The following is a 19,176-nucleotide window of genomic DNA, read 5'->3' as shown; positions in this document are numbered from 1 at the left end:
ACGTATAACAATATAACACCCAACGTCTCCACCAATGTGGCAACAGAGATTACAAAGAATTTAGACTTAGCATCACCAGGCCTCTTTTGAGTTTATGGTCAGCAGAAATTGAAAAGTGACTACCTCTAAGCCCAACTACTATACCAGAATAAGGTAAGCTTTTATGTCTAAGTAAACAAAATTATTTCACAAGAAATCCCTTTAATTTATAACTGCTATTATATCACCCCCATATCAGCTTATATACAAGTTATACAGTGCACATTTGTGATTCTAGGAAAGCAGCCACATGGTAGACAAATGATTAGGCAACCTATATATTCTTTAAAAAAATCCTTAAAATGCCTCTTAAAATTCAGATTGATACCACTGTGGATATACAAAGATGTAGCTGAGTTCTTAATCAATAAAATCATATCTCTGGTGCATAACATTTCAATTTTGTACAGCAATTATATTGTTGATGAAAAGTTCCTTTGTTTAGTCTCCTAAAAAATATGCCTATAACAATCCTAAGCACATGCTTAGATGAATGCCAGAGTTCTGCTTTATAAAAATGTCATAAATAATGGTACTGATAAATACATGTAACAACTGAATGGGTTGTGATTTGTTGTTTTAATTTCTTCAGCTTTTTAAGGAACTTAACTCATATGGTTGCCTCTTCAAATCAGAACTAAACATTTTCTTTTGTATTTAAAAGTACACAAATTTATTCTTAACCGTTTTTGCGCCCTGTATAGAAGTATGGCGAAATCTACAGATCACGTCTCAGAATAATGTCTTTAAATGCATAAATAAAATTACAAAGGAAACCAAATCGTGCTGAAATTTAATTGTCAGAATTTTTTTTAAAATTCACGTATCCATGTTAAGAGCACTTAATTTAAGATCACCACCATTGATTGTCTAACAGAATGTGCTCCAAATAATGGCTAGGGTTCAAATGGAAATTTGGGAAATTTAGTTTTAATCATAGGGGTTCAAGTGCCTAATGTACACCTGGATAGTATCAAAGTATTTTCCCTGTTGTCAGTCATCCATGTGATAGGATCTTTTCATATACCTTTGACTCACAATCCATGGGCATCATAATATTTCATTAATACAATAGAAGATGAAGTCCGATCAAGAGGTTAAAAAAATTTTTGTTACTTGTAATATGATATAACTTTAAACCTCTGGCTTAAGTGCTTTCCAGTTTTAAAGGATAAAAAAACACCTTAAGGGCCATTGATTTTTAAAATTTCTTTCTTCAGCAGTGAATTAGTCTCTTGTTATGATTTAAAGGTTCATCAAGAACCATTTGACATAAAATCTTTCCTGTTACATAGTTGCACAGGCTTGAAGGGAAAGAGACTACTTGCTCATTTTTTTCCTTGTTATTTACCAGCTTCCAGGATACTTTCCTTCCTTCCTCAATGAGTTTAGTGCCTCTCTCCAACTCCTACCTTCACGCTAGGAGACTTCAACATATATGCTGGTATTCCCTAAAACACACTAATTTCTCAGTTCCTCAATAAACTCATTTTCCCATGACCAATTATTTCTCCATTTCACCTTAACCACACACACAAATGGTCATACCACTGATCTTGACGTGTTCTACTTCCATGTTTATGGAATCTGGAATTCCTTGTATCTGATCATAACCTATTGTCACTCCAACTCTCCTTTTGCCCTAAAACCATATTCTTCATCCTCACTATGATCTCCAGTCTCTCCCTCCCTAAGTTCTTTCCTAAGCCATCACCCCTGCACTGGCTATATTCTTCTCCCTTTTTCATCTTAACTGCCTGATGAACCAGTTCAATTCTACACTATACTCTTGAGTTCCTTGTCCCTTTATCCTACCATCAATCTTATCCTGCCAAGTCTCAGACTAGGATTAGTCCCATTACTTGCTGCCTTTGTTTCTATTCATGAGCTGCTCAATGAAGCTAGAGAAAAATCACAAAATTGTATTGACTGTGTCCACTAAAAATTTATGTCACATAATCTCAACCGGACCCTGACTATGGCAAGGCAATCCTTTTCCATCTCCCTAATCGACTTACTATCCCATTTACCACAGTAACTTTTCCAGACCTTTGCATCTCTCCTAAAACACCCCAGGGCTCTGCCTTACTCCACCTCCCCAGCTGACAACTCTGCCTCATATTTGACTGAAAAAATTAAGGTTATTTACCAAGAGCTACTTCTGCCCTCCTCCTAATCTTATGTTACTCTCCCATCTCACATGAAGGCGTAGTCTTTCTCTTTCCTACATAGTGGTGTCTTTTTGGTCCTCTTTTGAGAACAAAGGGCAACAGCCAATACCTACTTGCCTCCATTTACTTTGTGGTCCCGTGACACTGACTTCCTTGCCATTCCTTGGATAAGAAATGCTACCTTCCACCTGTGCATTTTCAATGACTTTGCCCCTTGCCTAAAATTCTCTCCTTCCTTGTTTCTACCTCTTGCCTACCGTGGCTTCCTCAAGTCTCAGCTAAAATCCCACCTTCTCCAAGAAGCCTTTCCAAGTTTCCCTTAATACTAGTATCTTCTGTCTGAAATTATGTCCAATTTATCCATGTATATCTCATATAAACACAGTTATTTGCATGTTGTCTCCCCATTACATTGAGAGCTCCTTGAGAACATGGATTGTGCTTTGCCTTTTTTGGTACCTCCAGTGCTTAACACTGGCATAAAGTAGGTGCTTAATAAATATTTGTTGATTTGACCACTGGCATCACCATTATGGGCCAACTTGTAAACTGATCAATTTCAGTTTTGCATTTTCATTTCAATCGGCAAACAATCTCCAGAGTTGACCAGTTACCTTATTCTATTAGTATCTAGGAAATCAAAAAATTGTGTTTTGACAATTTTTTTGGAGGGGAGGAGGTAGGAAGTTGGAAGGACATGGAACATAGACATGTAGACATACATATAGACCCACTGAAAGGAAGACCTGTCACCATTTAGGCTACATTCTGATTAGTTAAAAAATTTACATAATGATTTGTATAGGAATTATTAGCTGTGAAATTAAAATTTAACTTATCTTCAAGGAATTTTGTTTTTCAACTGGATAGCCTGAAAAGAGATATCCTTTAGCTCAAATATGTAGACTGAAAACAGGGATTTCAGTAACCTTTATCTGAGTGATATTCCCTTCCAGCTCAGTTGGGGTTTGCAGAGTCCACTTGTCCTTGCCTTCTAGGACCTGACAGTTCTGATTGCCCACTGGTACTTTCTTCCACATAGCAACTTGCCCCTTATTGGTACCTGCTGCCAGAAGACCTAGGGTTAAAAAAAAATAAGCACAAGGAAAAAAGTAAACAAGAAGATGAACTGAAGTGGGAAATCGAGAATGCTTGGGTTTCTACCATTGATCCCGGGAAGTGGTTGCAAAGATGACATACCATTGTCAGCTATCATTAGCAGTCCTTACTTTGCCACCAGCTTCTTTTCTGACCCTAAGCAAGTCATTTCCTCTCTTTGGGCTTCAGTTCTCTGATCTATGAAACGAGGAGGTTGAACCAGATTATCTTGAATATTTCTTCTAATTCTAAATTTCTGCGGTTCTAGAACTCTAAGATGACAACTCATTGTTTTAGTAAATGGTATTTTTATAAAAAGTTTTGGTTACCTCCCAAAGGATCAAATATTTTCTTAGTGAAAAACGTAGTGAAATTAGAAAGGCTATTGTCAAGAGAGCTAATAATTAGAATCATAACATCTCAGAACTGGAACGAACCTAAGAGATCATCTGTTAGGGATCTGTAGGACGTTGAGGACCACAGGCTGTTCGTGAGACTTCACTGATGGGCGAAGGCCCCTCTCAGGTATCAGTACATGAGCAGAATATCCTGGCTCGGTTCTCCGTCCATGGACCTTGCACCCCCCAAATCAGCAGAACTCTGATATTGGCAAACTCAACCATAAACAATGTTGCCAGCTCAAGCACAGTCAGCTCCGGCACAAATATGTATCAAGTATTGCTAGCTTATGTATCAAGTACTTCTAGATCGCGTATCAAGTATTGGGGACATTTCGGGAACAAGAAGTACATGGTGTTTTTATGGGAACAGCACAGGAGAAGGACACAGTCAGGATAATGTTGCAAAGAAATGTACTCGTTGATACTTTGATTGGTATTCGCAGGAGAAAAATTCTCGGTGTTGCCTATTGGTAAAGATATGTAAACTTTGTTGCTTTGTCTGCTGTTACATAGGGGTATGTTCCCATGAGTCAAAGATATAAAAAGCTGTGCTGTGCCTTGAATAAACGGAGCTTCACCATCTTGTCTCCCTGCCTCTCACTGCTCGGCGCAGGATATCAGGAACTAAGCTGGCCTTAGCATTCCTGGGGAGGGAGAGTTTAAGACTCTCACAGCCACTGAGCTGGATGCACACCATCAGCTAATTTCATGATGTTATTCATGAGGCCCAGAAAGTGGACATGACTTGTTAAAGTCATAGCACCTGAAGACTAAACCCCAGATGATCTGATTCTTAGTCCAGAGTTCATTTAACATTGCTATATGTACTGAAGTTTTATATAAAGATTTTAAAACAGTATTTTATTTTTTTCCCCAATTACATGCAAAAACAATTTTTAACATCTGTGTTTTTTTTTAAGTTTTGCGTTCCAAATTGCATCCCTTTGTTCATTCCTTCCCCACTCCCTGACATGGGAAGCAATCTGATATAGGTTATACATGTACAATCATGTAAAATATATTTCCACATTAGTTATTTTGTGGAAGAAAATAAGAAAGAAAGAAAAAAAGAGGGAGGAAGGGAGAGAGGGAGGATATACTTCAATCTGTTTTCAGAATCCATCAGTTCTTTCTCTGCAGGTAGATAGCATTTTTCATCATGAGTCCTTTGGGATTGTTTTGGATCATTATATTACTAAGAATAGTTAAGTTATTCACATATAATACTACCGTTACTGCATAAAATGGTCTGGTTCTGCTCACTTCACAATGCATCAGTTCATGTAAATCTTTCCAGGTTTTTTTAAAATCATCCTTTTCATCATTTCTTATAGCACAATATTATTCCATTATATTCATATACCACAACTTGTTCAGCCTTTCCCCAATTGATGGGCATGCCCTCAATTTCCCTTTCTTAGCACTGCATATAGATAGCTATAAATAATTTAAAAAATTTTTTTAGGCAATTAGGGTTAAGTGACTTGCCCAGGGTCACACAGCTAATAAGTGTCAAATGTTTGGTCTGAGGCCAGATTTGAACTCAGGTCCTCCTGACTCCAGGGCCAGCGCTCTATCCACTGTGCCACCTAGCCTGCCCTGAGAGTTATAGATATTTTTGCACAAATAAGTCCTTTCCCTTTTTAAAAAATCTCTTTGGGAACAGACTTAGGAGTGGCATTGCTGGATCAAAGGATATGCAGTTTTATAGCTTCTTTGGGCATAGTTCCAAACTGCTCCCTAGAATGGTTCGATCAGTGTCCCAGTTTTCCTATATCCCCTCCAACATTTATCATTTTCTTTTTCTGTCACATTAGCCAATCTAATAGGTGTGAAATGGTACCTCAGAGTTGTTTTAATTTGCATTTTTCTAATCAATAATGATGTAGAGCATTTTTTCATATGACTATAGGCAGCTTTGATGTCTTTGTCTGAAAGCTACCTGTTCATATCCTTTGACCATTTATCAATTGGGGAATAACTTGTATTTCTAATAAATTTGATTCTTCTCTATATATTTGAGAAATGAGGCCTTTATCAGAGATACTCGCTACAAATTTTCTTTTTCAGTTTTCTGCCTTCCTTCTAATTTTGGTTGCATTAGTTTTGTTTATACAAAACTTTTTAATTTAATATAATCAAAATTGTCCATTTTACGTTTTGTAATGCTCTCTGCCTCTTGTTTGGTCCCAAATTCTTCCCTTATCCATAGATCTAACAGGTAAACTACTCCATGCTCCCCTAATTTGCTTGTGGTATCTCCCTTTATGTCTAAATTATGTACCCACTTTCACCATGCCTTGGTACACAGTATGAGATGTTGGTCTACATCTGGTTTCTTTTTAATTTTTTTAAATTTTTATTTGGTATTTTATTATTTCCCCGGTTACATGTAAAAAACTTTTTTTTGGCTTTTTGGTGAGGCATTAGGGGTTAAGTGACTTGCCCAGGGTCACACTGCAGGGTCACAGTGTCAAGGGTCTGAGGCTGAATTTGAACTCAGGTCCTCCTGACTCCAAGGCTGGAGCTCTATCTACTGAGCCACCTAGCTGCCCCTAAAAAACTGTTTTTAACATTCGTTTTTAAAACTTTGAGTTCAAAATTCTCTCCCTTCTTCCCTCCCCACCTCTGCTCATTGAGAAGGCAAGCAATTTGATATAGGTTATATATGTATAATTATTCAAAACACTTCCATGATGATCATGTCGTAAATGACTATATTTCCCTCCATCCTATCCTGCTCCCTGGTTTTTTTCTATTCTCTTCTCTGTTCCTGTCCCTCCTCAAAAGTGTTTGCTCCTCATTACCCCCTCCTCCAATCTGCCCTCCTTTCTATCACTCCCTTTTCTCTTATCCCATTCCCTCCTACTTGTTCTGTAAGGTAAGACAGATTTCTATATCCAGTTGAGTGTGTATGTTATTCCCTCTTTAAGCCAATTCTGATGAGTAAGGTTCACTCATTCCCTCTCACCTCCCCCCTCTTCTCCTCCACCATAAAAGCTTTTTCACACCTCTTTTTTGTGAGATAATTTACCCCATTCTACCAATCCCCTTCTCTTTCTCCCAGTACATTTCTCTCTCTCACCCCTTAATTTTATTTTTTAGATATCATCCATTCATATTCAACTCACACCTGTACCTTCCATCTATATACACTCCTTCTAGCTATCCTAATAATGAGAAAGGTCTTATGAGCTACAAATATCATCTTTCCACGTAGGAATGTTAAACAGTTTAACTGTAATAAATCCTTTATGACTTCTTTTTCCTGTTTACCTTTTCATGCTTCTCTTGAGTCTTATACTTGAAAATCAAATTTTCTATTTAGATCTGGTCTTTTTTCAAGAATGCCTTCAATTCCTCTACCTCACTGAATGTCAATTTTTCTCCTCATGGATTAAACTAGGTTTTGCTGGGTAGGTGATTCTTGGTTTTAATCCTAGCTCCTTTGACCTCCAGAATATCATATTCCAAGCCCTCCAATCCTTTAATGTAGAAGCTGTTAAATCTTGTCTTACCTTGATTGTGTTTCCACGATACTTGAATTGTTTCTTTCTGGCTGCTTGCAATATTTTCTCCTTCACCTGGGAACTCTGGAATTTGGCTATAATATTCCTGTGAGCTTTCCTTTTGGAATCTTTTTCAGGAGGTGATCAGTGGACTCTTTAAATTTCTATTTTAAGGGGCAGCTAGGTGGTGAAGTGGATAGAACTCTGGGCTTGGAGTCACAAGGACCTGAGTTCAAATTCTGCCTTAGACCCTTGACACTTACTAGCTGTGTGACCCTGGGCAAGTCACTTAACCCCGACTGCCTCACCAAAAAGCAAAAAAAAAAATTCTCTTTTATCCTCTGGTTCAAGAATGTCAGGGCAGTTTTCCTTGATAATTTCTTGAAAGATGATGTCTAGGCTCTTTTTTGATCAGAATGCCCAGAGACACATAGCTAGTGAGTGTTATATGTCTGAGGCCGGATTTGAATTCAGGTCCTCCTGACTCCAGGGCCAGTGCTCTATCCACTGCGCCACCTAGTTGCCCCTAGTCTATTCTTTAAGGTGTTATTTTCTTCAGTATTTTTTGGGTCTCTTTAGCAAGCTGTTGACTCGTTTTTGCATCACTCTCATTTCTCTTGCCAATTTTTCCCTCTACTTCTCTTACCTGATTTTCAAAATCCTTTTAGAGCTCTTCCATGGCCCGAGACCAATGCAAATTTTTCTTGGAGGCTTTGGATGTAGGAGCTTTGACTTTGTTGTCTTCTTCTGAATGTATGTTTTGATCTTCCTTGTCACCAGAGTTTCTACAGTCAGAGTTTTTTTCCTTTGTTTGTTCATTTTCCCAACCCATTACTTGACTTTTTAATTCTTTGTTAAGGTAGGGCTCTGCTTCCAGTGTGGAGGGTATACTATCCCAAGCTTCAGAGGTTTTGTGCAGCTGTTTTCAGAGATAACTTCTAGAGACCTGTAAGTTTGCAGTTCTTCCAAGATGGTATTATCTAAAGAGAGGTATTTACTCCTCTCCTGGCCTGTGCTCTGGTCTCTGAGTGACCATAAGTACTCCTTTCTGTCCTGGAACTGTGAAGAGGCTTCCTCCTGCACTGCTGCTCTAAGCTCTGCTATGCTAGTGTTCCTCCTTGCCCCAGGACTGAGACCCAGATCCAAGTACGGGCAAAGCAACAGAGGCAGGCCTCAGTGCTAGCAAAGAGACCCTGTAATCTCTTTCTGATCAGTTGTTCAATAATCCCCTTACCATCTGTGGACTGAGATCTCCAGAAGCAGCCACTGCTGCTGCCAATTCAGTCACTCCCAAGGCCTGCTCCTGGTTTGCTGGGGCTGGGGCTGAGGCTGTGCTGGTGCAGCCTGCCCTAGAATATGCTCCTGTCTCACCTAGGTCCGACAGATCTTTCCTACTGACCTTCTAAGTTGTCTTTTGTGTTTGTGGGCTGAGAAGTCTGGAAATTGCCACTGCTGCCAGTGATTCAGTCCCCTGAAGCCTGATCCAGGTTTGCTGGGGCCCGGTCTATGCTGGCATGGCCTGAGTAGGATGGCTCTCTTCTCTCAGGCTGGTACAACAGGCCTTTCTGGTTGACCTTCCAAGTTGTCTTGGGCTGGAAATTTGTATAACTGTCTTTTTGTGGGTTGCTGCTCTAGAATTTGTTTAGAGTCATTTTTAAAGGTATTTGGAGGGGTTTTCAGGGCAGAGCTCAGGCAAGTTCTTGTCTTTACTTTGCCACCTTGGCTCTGCCCCCATACCTAGTTTCTGCCATACTGTTTTCCAATGTTCCCAGCAGTTTTTGTCAAATAGTGAGTTTTTGTCCCAAAAGCTTGGTTCTTTGGGTTTATCAAACAATAAATTATTATAATTATTTATTACAATGTATGGTGTATCTAACCTATTCTACTGATCCACTATTCTATTTCTTAGCCAATACTAGATTGTTTTGATGATTACCCCTTTACAAAAAAGTTGCTAGGCCTTCTTCCTTCACAATTTTTTTTCACTGATTCCCTTGATATTCTCGACATTTTGTTCTTTCAGATGATTTTGTTATGATTTTTTTCTAGCTCTATAAAATAATTTTTTGCTAGTTTGATTCATATGGCATTGAATAAGTAAATTAGTTTTATATAATATTTTGAAAGCCTCTTCTAAAGTGGCTCACTTTTTACTCTCTGGAGTTAAATGGATAAATATTTCTATTAAGTTTTTTTAGTCCTTGAGCTTCTGAGGACATTCTCTACTTATGGGCAACTAGGCTTCAAATAAAACTTTGAAAAACTTAAAACATGTCTATATTATTACACATAATACAGAGCATTTCAAAAGTCTTAGTGGAAGTTTAAGCTTTAACAAACATTATATTGAATGTTACATATTAGTACCAAATATTTATATGCTACACTATACCTAGTACAGATCATGGTCCAATAAAAACTCTATAAAGAACTTGTAATTGGTCAGCAAATTAGTAGATTTTTCCTATACTAGCAATACTATTCTCAACAGAATTGTTAATTTAAGTATCCTCATAAACAGCTCTTAAGAATAGCAACAAAGTATTTAAAAAAGAGACCAATGATTGGCCTTTAGAACAACAGCACAAATACAATTACCATTTACTAATGTTAAGTTCAACAAGTACCATTTTGTTGACCAAAGAGCTGGTGATGATGATTGTGGCCATAGTAAATTAAAAAGACAAATCATTTGAGGAAAAAAGTGTCCATATAATTTAACACTGTCCAAATTAAAACCTGGCATAGCTGGCACTTTACCAGCCAGGAAGCTTTATGAACCAGTATTTCTGATATCCTTCTATGTGAATTTTTAATAGTATTCCCTTAAGATTAATCAGTAGAGCTCAGATGTGATACAGGTCATGGAATCATTAGAAGAGTGTTATTCGGGGGAGAAAAATATCTCATAGGCCTTTTAACAAACAAAGGTAGCTCTACCAATGATTTGTGATAGATACCCTGGGCAAGTCATTTAATCTCTCTAGGCCTCAGTTTTCTCATTTGTAAAATGAGGGGGTTGGTCTAAATTACCTCTAATGTCTACATATAAATCTATGATTTACCAATGTGTAGATCACCTCTCTTTCCTTTTAAAGAAGGATAGCAATAACAGTGGAATCACATGTTACAGTACAAGTTAAATTTTTGTTAACCAGAGTTTTTGACAAACCCCATTCTTTGACATGCTGGATCCCAAAACTTTTACTGTACTTTCCTGAGTCTGGGTGGACTTTAGCTATGTGATCAGCTTTAACTATGTTAGATACTCCTTGAAAATCTTCAAATTTTCACTATGATTATAATACTTAAGGATAAGTCAATTCGTCTCTCTAGGAAAAGCAAAAATTCTCACCTTTAGCCTTGCAGTAAGAGACACAGTTTATATTTACTCCTGTCTCAAAACCAAACTTCTCCTCTGGACTAAGCACGTAATTCTCTCCTCGTTCCAAGTCCCACAACCTAACAGTATCAAAAAGAAATAATTAATGGAATTAAGCTTGTCTTGTTACTGACAGAGTCCACAACTCTAGACTACTCAACCTCGCCACCAGCTGTCTGGTGGAGGGGTTCAACTCAGATCTGCTCTCCTGACTGGCAAGTCCCTGGCATGATCGCCATTTCTTTAAGGGCCCCAGACATACTGCTCTCTTCACTGTCAGCCAAACACATCCTCCAGACTGATGGCCATACTCCCCAGCAGCCTTTCCCTCTCTCCATCCTCATTCCTGTTCCCCTTTATATTTTGTCTTCCCGTAATAAAATGCAGGCTCCTTGAAAGTCAGACCCTTCTTGGTTTTGTGTATTTATAGTCTCAGCACTTAGCACAGCACTGGGCATATAGTGAGTGGCTAATAAATGCTTTATCTTCTATCTCAAAGAATTCTCCTTCAGTTTTGTTGGTTTGGTTTTATATCAATGAACGCATGGGGAAAATCTTCAAATTAAGAGAAAAAAAGTTGGCATTTTAGAAGCTTCCTTCATTAAAAGAAAATATATACTTTTGTTACTATTTTAGATTTATAAAGGAAATAAACAAGAATAAAAAGAATGTTCACTGAAGGAATATTCACCAAAAGATGAAGGTCTTACCTGAGGACTGTTTCCCCAATTGCTGTAATGAGAAGACTACCTTCAATCAAAATGATATCTGCAGAGTGACCTGTTTTTCCACTTAATTTGACCTGTATACAGAATCAACAATGAGCAGGAAACTCATTACTCATAAATAAAAGTAGCTAATTTACATAAAGACTAAAGTGATTTTTTTCCAAATTAAATATGTATATATATTTTACATGTGTATGTGCATGTGTGCATGTGTGTGGTGTGTGTGTTGTGTGTGTGTGTGTGTGTATCAGAAAATTGATTAATCAGCAGCTGATTTTGATGAGTGCACAATGGGATTAAGGAAATACCTTTCAAGCTAGGAAAGTTCAACTCCCAACAAATCTGACAAATCAAAAGTGATATCCTTACTTGAACTCAGATGCAAACAGGAAACCCTACCAGATTATAAAACATTCAGATTCATAGACCACACTCTAGATCAGACCTTCTTAAACTTTTTTACATCATGGACCCCTTTGGCCCATGGTGAAACCTATGGATACCTTTTTAGAACAATGTTTTTAATAATGAATAAAATATATAGGACTGCAAAGGAAATAAATTAAACTAAAATATATTTGTGGAAATATTTTTTTAAAACCATGTTCATGGTCCCCAAGTTAAAAACCCCTGCTCTCGATATGTAAGTGTTCTCCAAGGATAACAAAAGTACATTGCACTGTAGTACAAACAGGAAATGAATAAGGCACATATGATTAGAGTTTCAATATCAGCAAAATCTACACATCAGAGGAAAAGGCTGAAAGGTATGAGCTAATTGCAGATGGGATGAGAAGACTGGCAAACTCAAATGAGTATAGTCATCATCTGACACAATTACATATTTCAAATGATATATTGAAATTGATATATATCAAACGATAAGTACATCTCCTAAATAAGATAATGCCTGCCATATTCTAGATGCTTTCAAATGTTTTTCTACATCCCCCAATTCTAGCAAACTGCCTGAGGTTCAATCTAGATTTTACATAAGAACATAAATGAGAATTCAAATGCATTACAGGGTTCAGCATAAAGTCCTCTTTTCCATTTTTTTCTTTGATTTGCCATGAGAAATTTGAAAAATTGCATTCTCTTTTGTCTCTGGTTCCCTATGTTACAAGTTAATACTTTAAAGCAGAGGTCAGTAAACTATAGCCTGAGGGCCAAATCTGTCTGTTTTTGTACAAACTGAGCAACAAGTGGTTTTTACATTTTTAAATACAATAAAACTTCATTTAAAAATGTCAAAACTAAAGTCAGCTATGTGGCACAGTGGATAAAGCACAGGCCCTGGAATCAGAAGGACTTGAGTTCAAATCCAGCCTTAGAAAGCTAGATTACTAACTATGTGACTCCAGTTAACCCCGATTGCTTCTCTCCCACCCCACCCCCCAATTTAAAAAAACTATTCTTAGCTTGCTGTACAAAAACAGATAGTGGACTGGATCTGGCCCTTGAAGTATGTTGACACCAAACAAGTAACCTATGCTCCAAATAATAACTATATTAAAATAATAATGTAATGTGCCTATTGACTAAGATGATAACCATAGTATTTATACTAAACAAAAAAAGAGAAAACTGATAAACCTAAGTATTATTGCGTTGCACTCTTCACAGCTTCTTCTTCCCCATATCCTTCACCCTCCTTGTCTTACCTTCAAGATCTCTTCAGCTTCCCCCTCCGAAGTGACCGTATAAAGTGACAAGAGAAGATTCTCTGTCACCACCACCAATACCTCTCTCTTCTCAATATAAAACATCATTTGGATCGGACTATCTACAGACACCACACGGGTAGTCTTTCCTTTTTCATCCACATAGTGCACTGTTCCTAAAGACAAAACACCATCATTGACAGGGATATCTAGATGGATAAATAAGGATTATGGATACTAGAGATACTACTACTCCATTAAATCATAAATGCTTTAATTTTTTTTTTCTTAGCTAGATCTATGAGTCCTTCAGTGTAAGGGAACTCCTGATTAGAAGTTTCCTTTACTGATTCAAAGTAGCCTGTTATTTATAATCCTCATGAGTTGCCCAGGATCTGTGGGAAATTAAAGGTCTTCCCTCTGGGCATACAGCTTGTGTCTGCTAGAGGAAGAATTTGAACCCTGGCTTCCCTGACTCCAAAGTCAGCCCTATCTCACTACGCCACACTGCCTCTCTTGCTTTAATTATCTGTGCTCAAATAACAGTAATAGCAAGTCAATTTTTTAAAAAGTCACATACGTTAAGCTTAATTTGTTTTTTGTACGTGTCAAAACTGGTAAAAAGTACATTTCATTGCTTCTATGTAACACACAAAAAAAACAGGAAATAATTTAAGATGATAGGAGTCTGTAAGTCGAAGAGGAAAAGCCATAACTAATATTTTATCAAATATTTGTATACATGTGGTGCTGTGTTAGGTTTCTTATAAAGAAAGATAAACCATATAAGCACGTACTCTTGGAGTTTGTAATATGGAAGCAAAACTCATTATCTATAATTAAGTTACATCCTATAGACATAGTCATGACCAAAAGGATACAAAGTATATATTTCAGCAACACTCATATATAACAGAAATAATTAAAATCAATAGAAAAACAACAGAATTATATTAGAATATAAATTTAATTAATTAAAAACAACTTCAGATAAATGCAAAGACAACACAGATAGTTCCTTGTTAGCAATAAAAGACATGACAAGTCATACTCAAAATACTAACAACAAATGCTATCTTATTTATGTATATGTGTGTATTACAATTTTCTACCCTGACTTCTCCCCCTCAGGCTGCAACTTTACTGTTTCTCTTACATGAAAGTGGACTTTAAAAGGAAATAGGAGGGGCAGCTTGGTGGCGCAAATGGAGCACCAGCTCTGAAGTCAGGAGGACCTGAGTTCAAATGTGACCTCAGACCAAACACTTGACACTTACTAGCTGTGTGATCCTGGGCAAATCATTTAACCCCAATTGCCTTAAAAAAAAAAGTAGGAAAATAGTAAGTGAAACTCTACTGCTAATGCTAAGTTGGTAGGCAGATATCCAACTATTCATAAAATTTCATTAAAATTATCTATTACCTTCCATCCTAACCACCTTTCACCTACAAATTTATTTATAGGTATAAAACCACATTTTACTTTTAAGTTCATATTCATATAGCTCTTTACAATTTATAAAGTACTTTCTTCACAACAGCCTTGAGAGGTAAGGCAAGCATTAATATCTCTAGTTTACAGAGTAGGAGATGAAATCTTAGAAAAGTTAAAACAACTTAATGGGATCAGAGAGATCTGTAAAATGTCATCATATAAATCATATCACAGGGCAAGTAAGTGATGAAATTAGCACTCGAATTCAGATAGTCTGACTCCAAGTACAATATTTTTCCCTACCATATTATGCTGAGTCTCATTTCTCCTTGTACAACACATGTGTTCTTGAAAATCTTTATATGTCATATTTTTTTAAATTGAACGATATTTTCCCATTAGGTAGTGCTAGGACTCCATTCTAAAAATTAATTAACTTATTTTTAATTTTTAACATTAACTTCCATAAGCTTTTGAGTTTTAAATTTTTCTCCCCCTCCCTGTCCGCCTCCCTCAAATCTTCTGCCTGCAGACAGTGTGCAATGTGATATAGGCTCTACATAAACATTCTATTAAACATATTAGTCATGCTTTAAAGAAGAATTAGAACCAATGGGAGGAACTACAAGAAAGAAGAAACAAAACAAAAGAGAAGGAAAAAAAGAGCAAATAGTACACTTCCATCTGTATTCAGAATCCATAGTTCTTTCTCTGGATGTGGATAGCATTTTCCATTGTGAGAGTTTTGGACATGTGAGCCAGGACTTCCACCCAGGCCCTCTGACCCCAAGCACAGCACTTTTTCCACTATGTTCCAGGATAGGGACCCCAGGAAGCCTGTGACACTCTCTCCCCTGGGACACCCACAGACCCCTCTAACTGACACCCTGAGAACAACGAAATAAGGTCAGAGGGCACAGACCCCTATGATTCCATTAAACCAAAGGGGGATGGTTGATGGAGAGGGAATGCGGGGTCATGAGCTCCCAGAGTGAAAAAAAGGGATCCTCTTTTGCCATCTTGCCTACTCTTTCACCCCTGCCTCTTGATCCTCTCAGTAGGGGGACTTGAAGCTCTAAGTAGGACTCCATTCTAAAGAGGCCAACAGAGAAAAGCCTGGGGGAATGAGCATTGATTACCCCACAATTATGACCAACGTAGGCAGGATACTAAAATACACAGAGGCAATATGATAGAGTTGGATAGAGGGCTGGTCTCTGAATGATGGATATGCAGGATCAAGCCCTGCCTCTGACACTATGTAATTCTGGGCAAGTTGCTTAACCTTTCAATGCCCCAGAGGACCCTCCTAAGGGTAGAAATTCAGAACAATTGCCAACCTGGAAAGATAGTAGGAATTTCATCACAAGGAGTTTTCTACATTAACAAAATCACAGATCCTGGACAAAAAACATAAATCAAAACCTAGGATATTCATCTCTCAAGTTGCTTTGCGTAAAAATTCAGGCTGTTCACTGGAAGGTCAAATACTGAAGCTGAAGCTTAAATACTTTGGACACAAAATGAGAAGACAGGACTCATTGGAAAAGCCCCTGATGTTGGAAAAGACTGACAGCAAAAGGAGAAGGGGACAGCAAAGGATGAGATGAATAGACAGTGTCATGGAAGCAACAAACATGAGCTTGGACAGACTTCAGGAGATAGGGGAGGACAGAAGGATGTGGCGTGCTATGGTCGATGGATTTATGAAGAGTCAGACAGGACGGAATGACTTGATAACAACAAATGCAAAACCTTTTCTGAGGCCTTTCAAAACAGCCTATATTATAACTCTAATCACCATCAAACTTGTCTAAGCCCCAAACTTTCCCAGGTACAGTGTATAAAATATTGAATAGGGAGCCATGAAGATCTGAATTCAAATTTTTTCCTGGTGTGACATATTTCACACTAGGTATGTGACGCCATAGCCAAACCATTTAATTAATCAACCAATCACTTAACCTCTCTAACTTCAGTTTCTTCATTTGTAAAATGGGTACCTATCTCATAAGACTGTTGTGAAGCTCAAATAAAATTATTATTATCATTATTACTATTATTATCATGGGCCTAGTCCAAATCCTACCTCCTCTACAAAGTCTCTGCTGACTTTCCAGCTTTCAGGGATCATTCTCAGCCCTGAAATTCCATACCATTTAGCCATGTATTACTTTGCATGTTTATTTGTCTTCTTATGTATCTTTCTGCCAGTATTGTCATATGCTAAGAATCATGGAAAATGATGGTCTTCAAAACATTAAAAATGACCATCACTACAAGAAGCAGAGGCACATACATGTTGTACGTAAACAAACTACAATACATGAAAAGTAAGAAACTACAAAGAAAAACCAGAGTAAAGGATGTCACTGAAGAAATGTATAACTGAAAAAGAAAATGAACTGTTTACATGATGAGAGCGAAGAACAACTCAGATTTATGTGAAAACATTATTTGAATTAATAAGCATACAAAACTAGTTAACAGGTCACTTTGGATTTTGTTTGTCAGTTTAATTTCTTCCCTTTGGTTGAGGTATGAACAGTATGTTATTATAAGCTGCAATTTATTTCTTAGGCTTAAAAAAAATCCCCCAATAAAATTCGAAGAAATGTATTGCATAGTGCTATAAGTTAATACCTAAATTTTGATCCTCACCATCCACCAGGCTGACAAAGAAGGATAATCCCTCCTGAGATCCCATTTTTAGGAAACCTCCAAAGCCACTTTTTCTCCAATTAAACATGTCCAGTGCTTTTTCATCACCACTCACAGCTGCTTTTGCCAACTGAACCAAGTCCCTGCAAATGATTAAGATACACATAGTTTCAAGGTTTTTATTTTAGCTGTCTCATTTGTTATCCTGTGATTTCATTTCTTGTTAACCACAATGATACTGCTCTTTTCACTCTGACCCAAAGCCAGAAATAATTTGTTAAGAGTGATGATTTGAAACTTTTAATGTTACTCACTCGCCAGGTGGGGGAAGCCGAAAGATGCAATGAGTAAGGTGTTTTCCATACTCATGTTTCAGTAAAGGTGTTCCTTGTACTCTGCCTCTTTGGTCTAACCGCCATAATACCAGAACACCAAGCTAAGGAAAATTAAAAAGTTGTCATTAATGAACATATTTCAGAAAATGGAGAAATTCACTAGTTAAGATAAGACTTCTGCAAGAGATTGAGTATTTTTAATCATTATAGACATTGGTAGGTATAACAATAGCCTAGAAATCAGAAAACCTAAGTTTTAGTCTAAGTTTATAATTTAGTATAACCCCTGCCAAGTTATTAACTTGTACTTCAGTATCATCATTTAACAAATTAGGATAAATGTACTTGCCAACCACTACCCTCATAGGGCTATTAAGAATGTCAAGAATTCTTCAGAGCACATTTTAAGTCCCACCAAACAAAGACATCAAATACAGCAAAAGCTATTTTGCCTAACACTTCATTAACCTGAAAGATGGAGAAACTGACAGTTTAGAATCTCTCCCCAGAATCTTCATCCTAGAAGCCAAATAAAAATTGCAACTAACTAGAATCAACATAGAAACTATATTAAACCAAAGAACTGTATTGAGAAGTCAGAACAAAGCTTGGAAAAAAATGTCCTGTCAAGTGACTTCACTGAACAGAACATTTTTTACATTTATGGAGGGCTGTTCAATGTTTTCCCATGGAAGTTATTAGTTCTAGATCCTAACTTCAAACACTTAACTGTTTCAATACCTGCTCTGGGTGTTGCTGATGATCGTTATGATTATCATCTAATGTTTACTAAGCACTGCCTATATATAAGGTTCTGCAGATGATACAAAAGCGTATAAAACAGGGTTCCTTCACTCCAGGCAACAATTAATTGAGGAGATAAGACATATAGATAAACATATATGAATATCTTTACATATATGCACACACACACTGTGATGTTCCACTGAACCTATGATTTTAAGTGTAGGTAGGAAGTAACAATTTAGAACATAAGACAAATATAATATACTCTAATGTTTCACTGGATCCATGATTTTATCAGTGTGGGTACTTCTTTAAATAGTGTCCTCCCATACATCTTCCATAGAAAAATCTACTCATCAGACTGGGGAGCTTCCTCCAGGACTTTTAACATTTTGTGGGTACCAGGGCTGTACTTTGGCTTTCCATCTGTTATCCCACATTAACTGTCTTATCTCCTTTTCTAATCACAAATTTTCTTAACAATAATAATTGTTTTAACTTTAAAAGTTTTGTGTGGTATCTTTTGTGTTTATATCATCTTACTTTATGATTATATCCCTTTCCTACCCCCAAGCCATCCTTTATAATAAAAAATTTAAATGAAAGAGAAAAAAAAAGCAGTTCAACAAAACCAATCAACATATCAACAGTGTATGAGTATCTGCAATACTTCACACCTGTAGTCCCTCACCTCTATAAAGAGGGAAAGGTACATTTTCTCAACTGTTTGACCATTACAACTACTTTGCATTCAGTTTTACTTTTATATTCTTTTCATTTACATTGTTATAGTGATTGTCACTACTGTTTTCCTGGTTCTGTTGATTTCATTACACATCAATTCATCTATTCTCAAGCATATCCCCTTTCTTCATGCTTATTATTTCTTACAATGGGACATTCTTTTACATTCATGTACTGTTGAGGGCTTGCACTGATGGGTTTGAGGATATAGGTCATGTCGGGATGTTCCTGTTCCTGTCCACTATCTAAGAGCCGTCTAGGT

The 19,176-nt window shown here is 37.1% G+C and overlaps 1 protein-coding gene across 1 annotated transcript in view; it reads right to left on the bottom strand.

The window, feature by feature from the left end:
* Positions 1-19,176, bottom strand: part of IFT140 (intraflagellar transport 140) — a 186,434-nt gene that overhangs the window by 135,168 nt on the left and 32,090 nt on the right. The window contains 6 exon segments of the mRNA XM_021006622.2: positions 3,140-3,288; positions 10,574-10,680; positions 11,311-11,402; positions 12,993-13,168; positions 17,089-17,231; positions 17,403-17,524. Coding sequence (XP_020862281.1) covers positions 3,140-3,288; positions 10,574-10,680; positions 11,311-11,402; positions 12,993-13,168; positions 17,089-17,231; positions 17,403-17,524 — 789 coding nt within the window.

This window comes from Phascolarctos cinereus, unplaced genomic scaffold (assembly GCF_003287225.1).
Source record: "Phascolarctos cinereus isolate Bilbo 61053 unplaced genomic scaffold, phaCin_HiC Scaffold_4;HRSCAF=312, whole genome shotgun sequence".
Lineage (NCBI taxonomy): Eukaryota > Metazoa > Chordata > Mammalia > Diprotodontia > Phascolarctidae > Phascolarctos > Phascolarctos cinereus.
The sequence above is the reverse complement of the archived record's forward strand: the minus strand, read 5'-3'. Positions and strand labels throughout refer to the sequence as shown.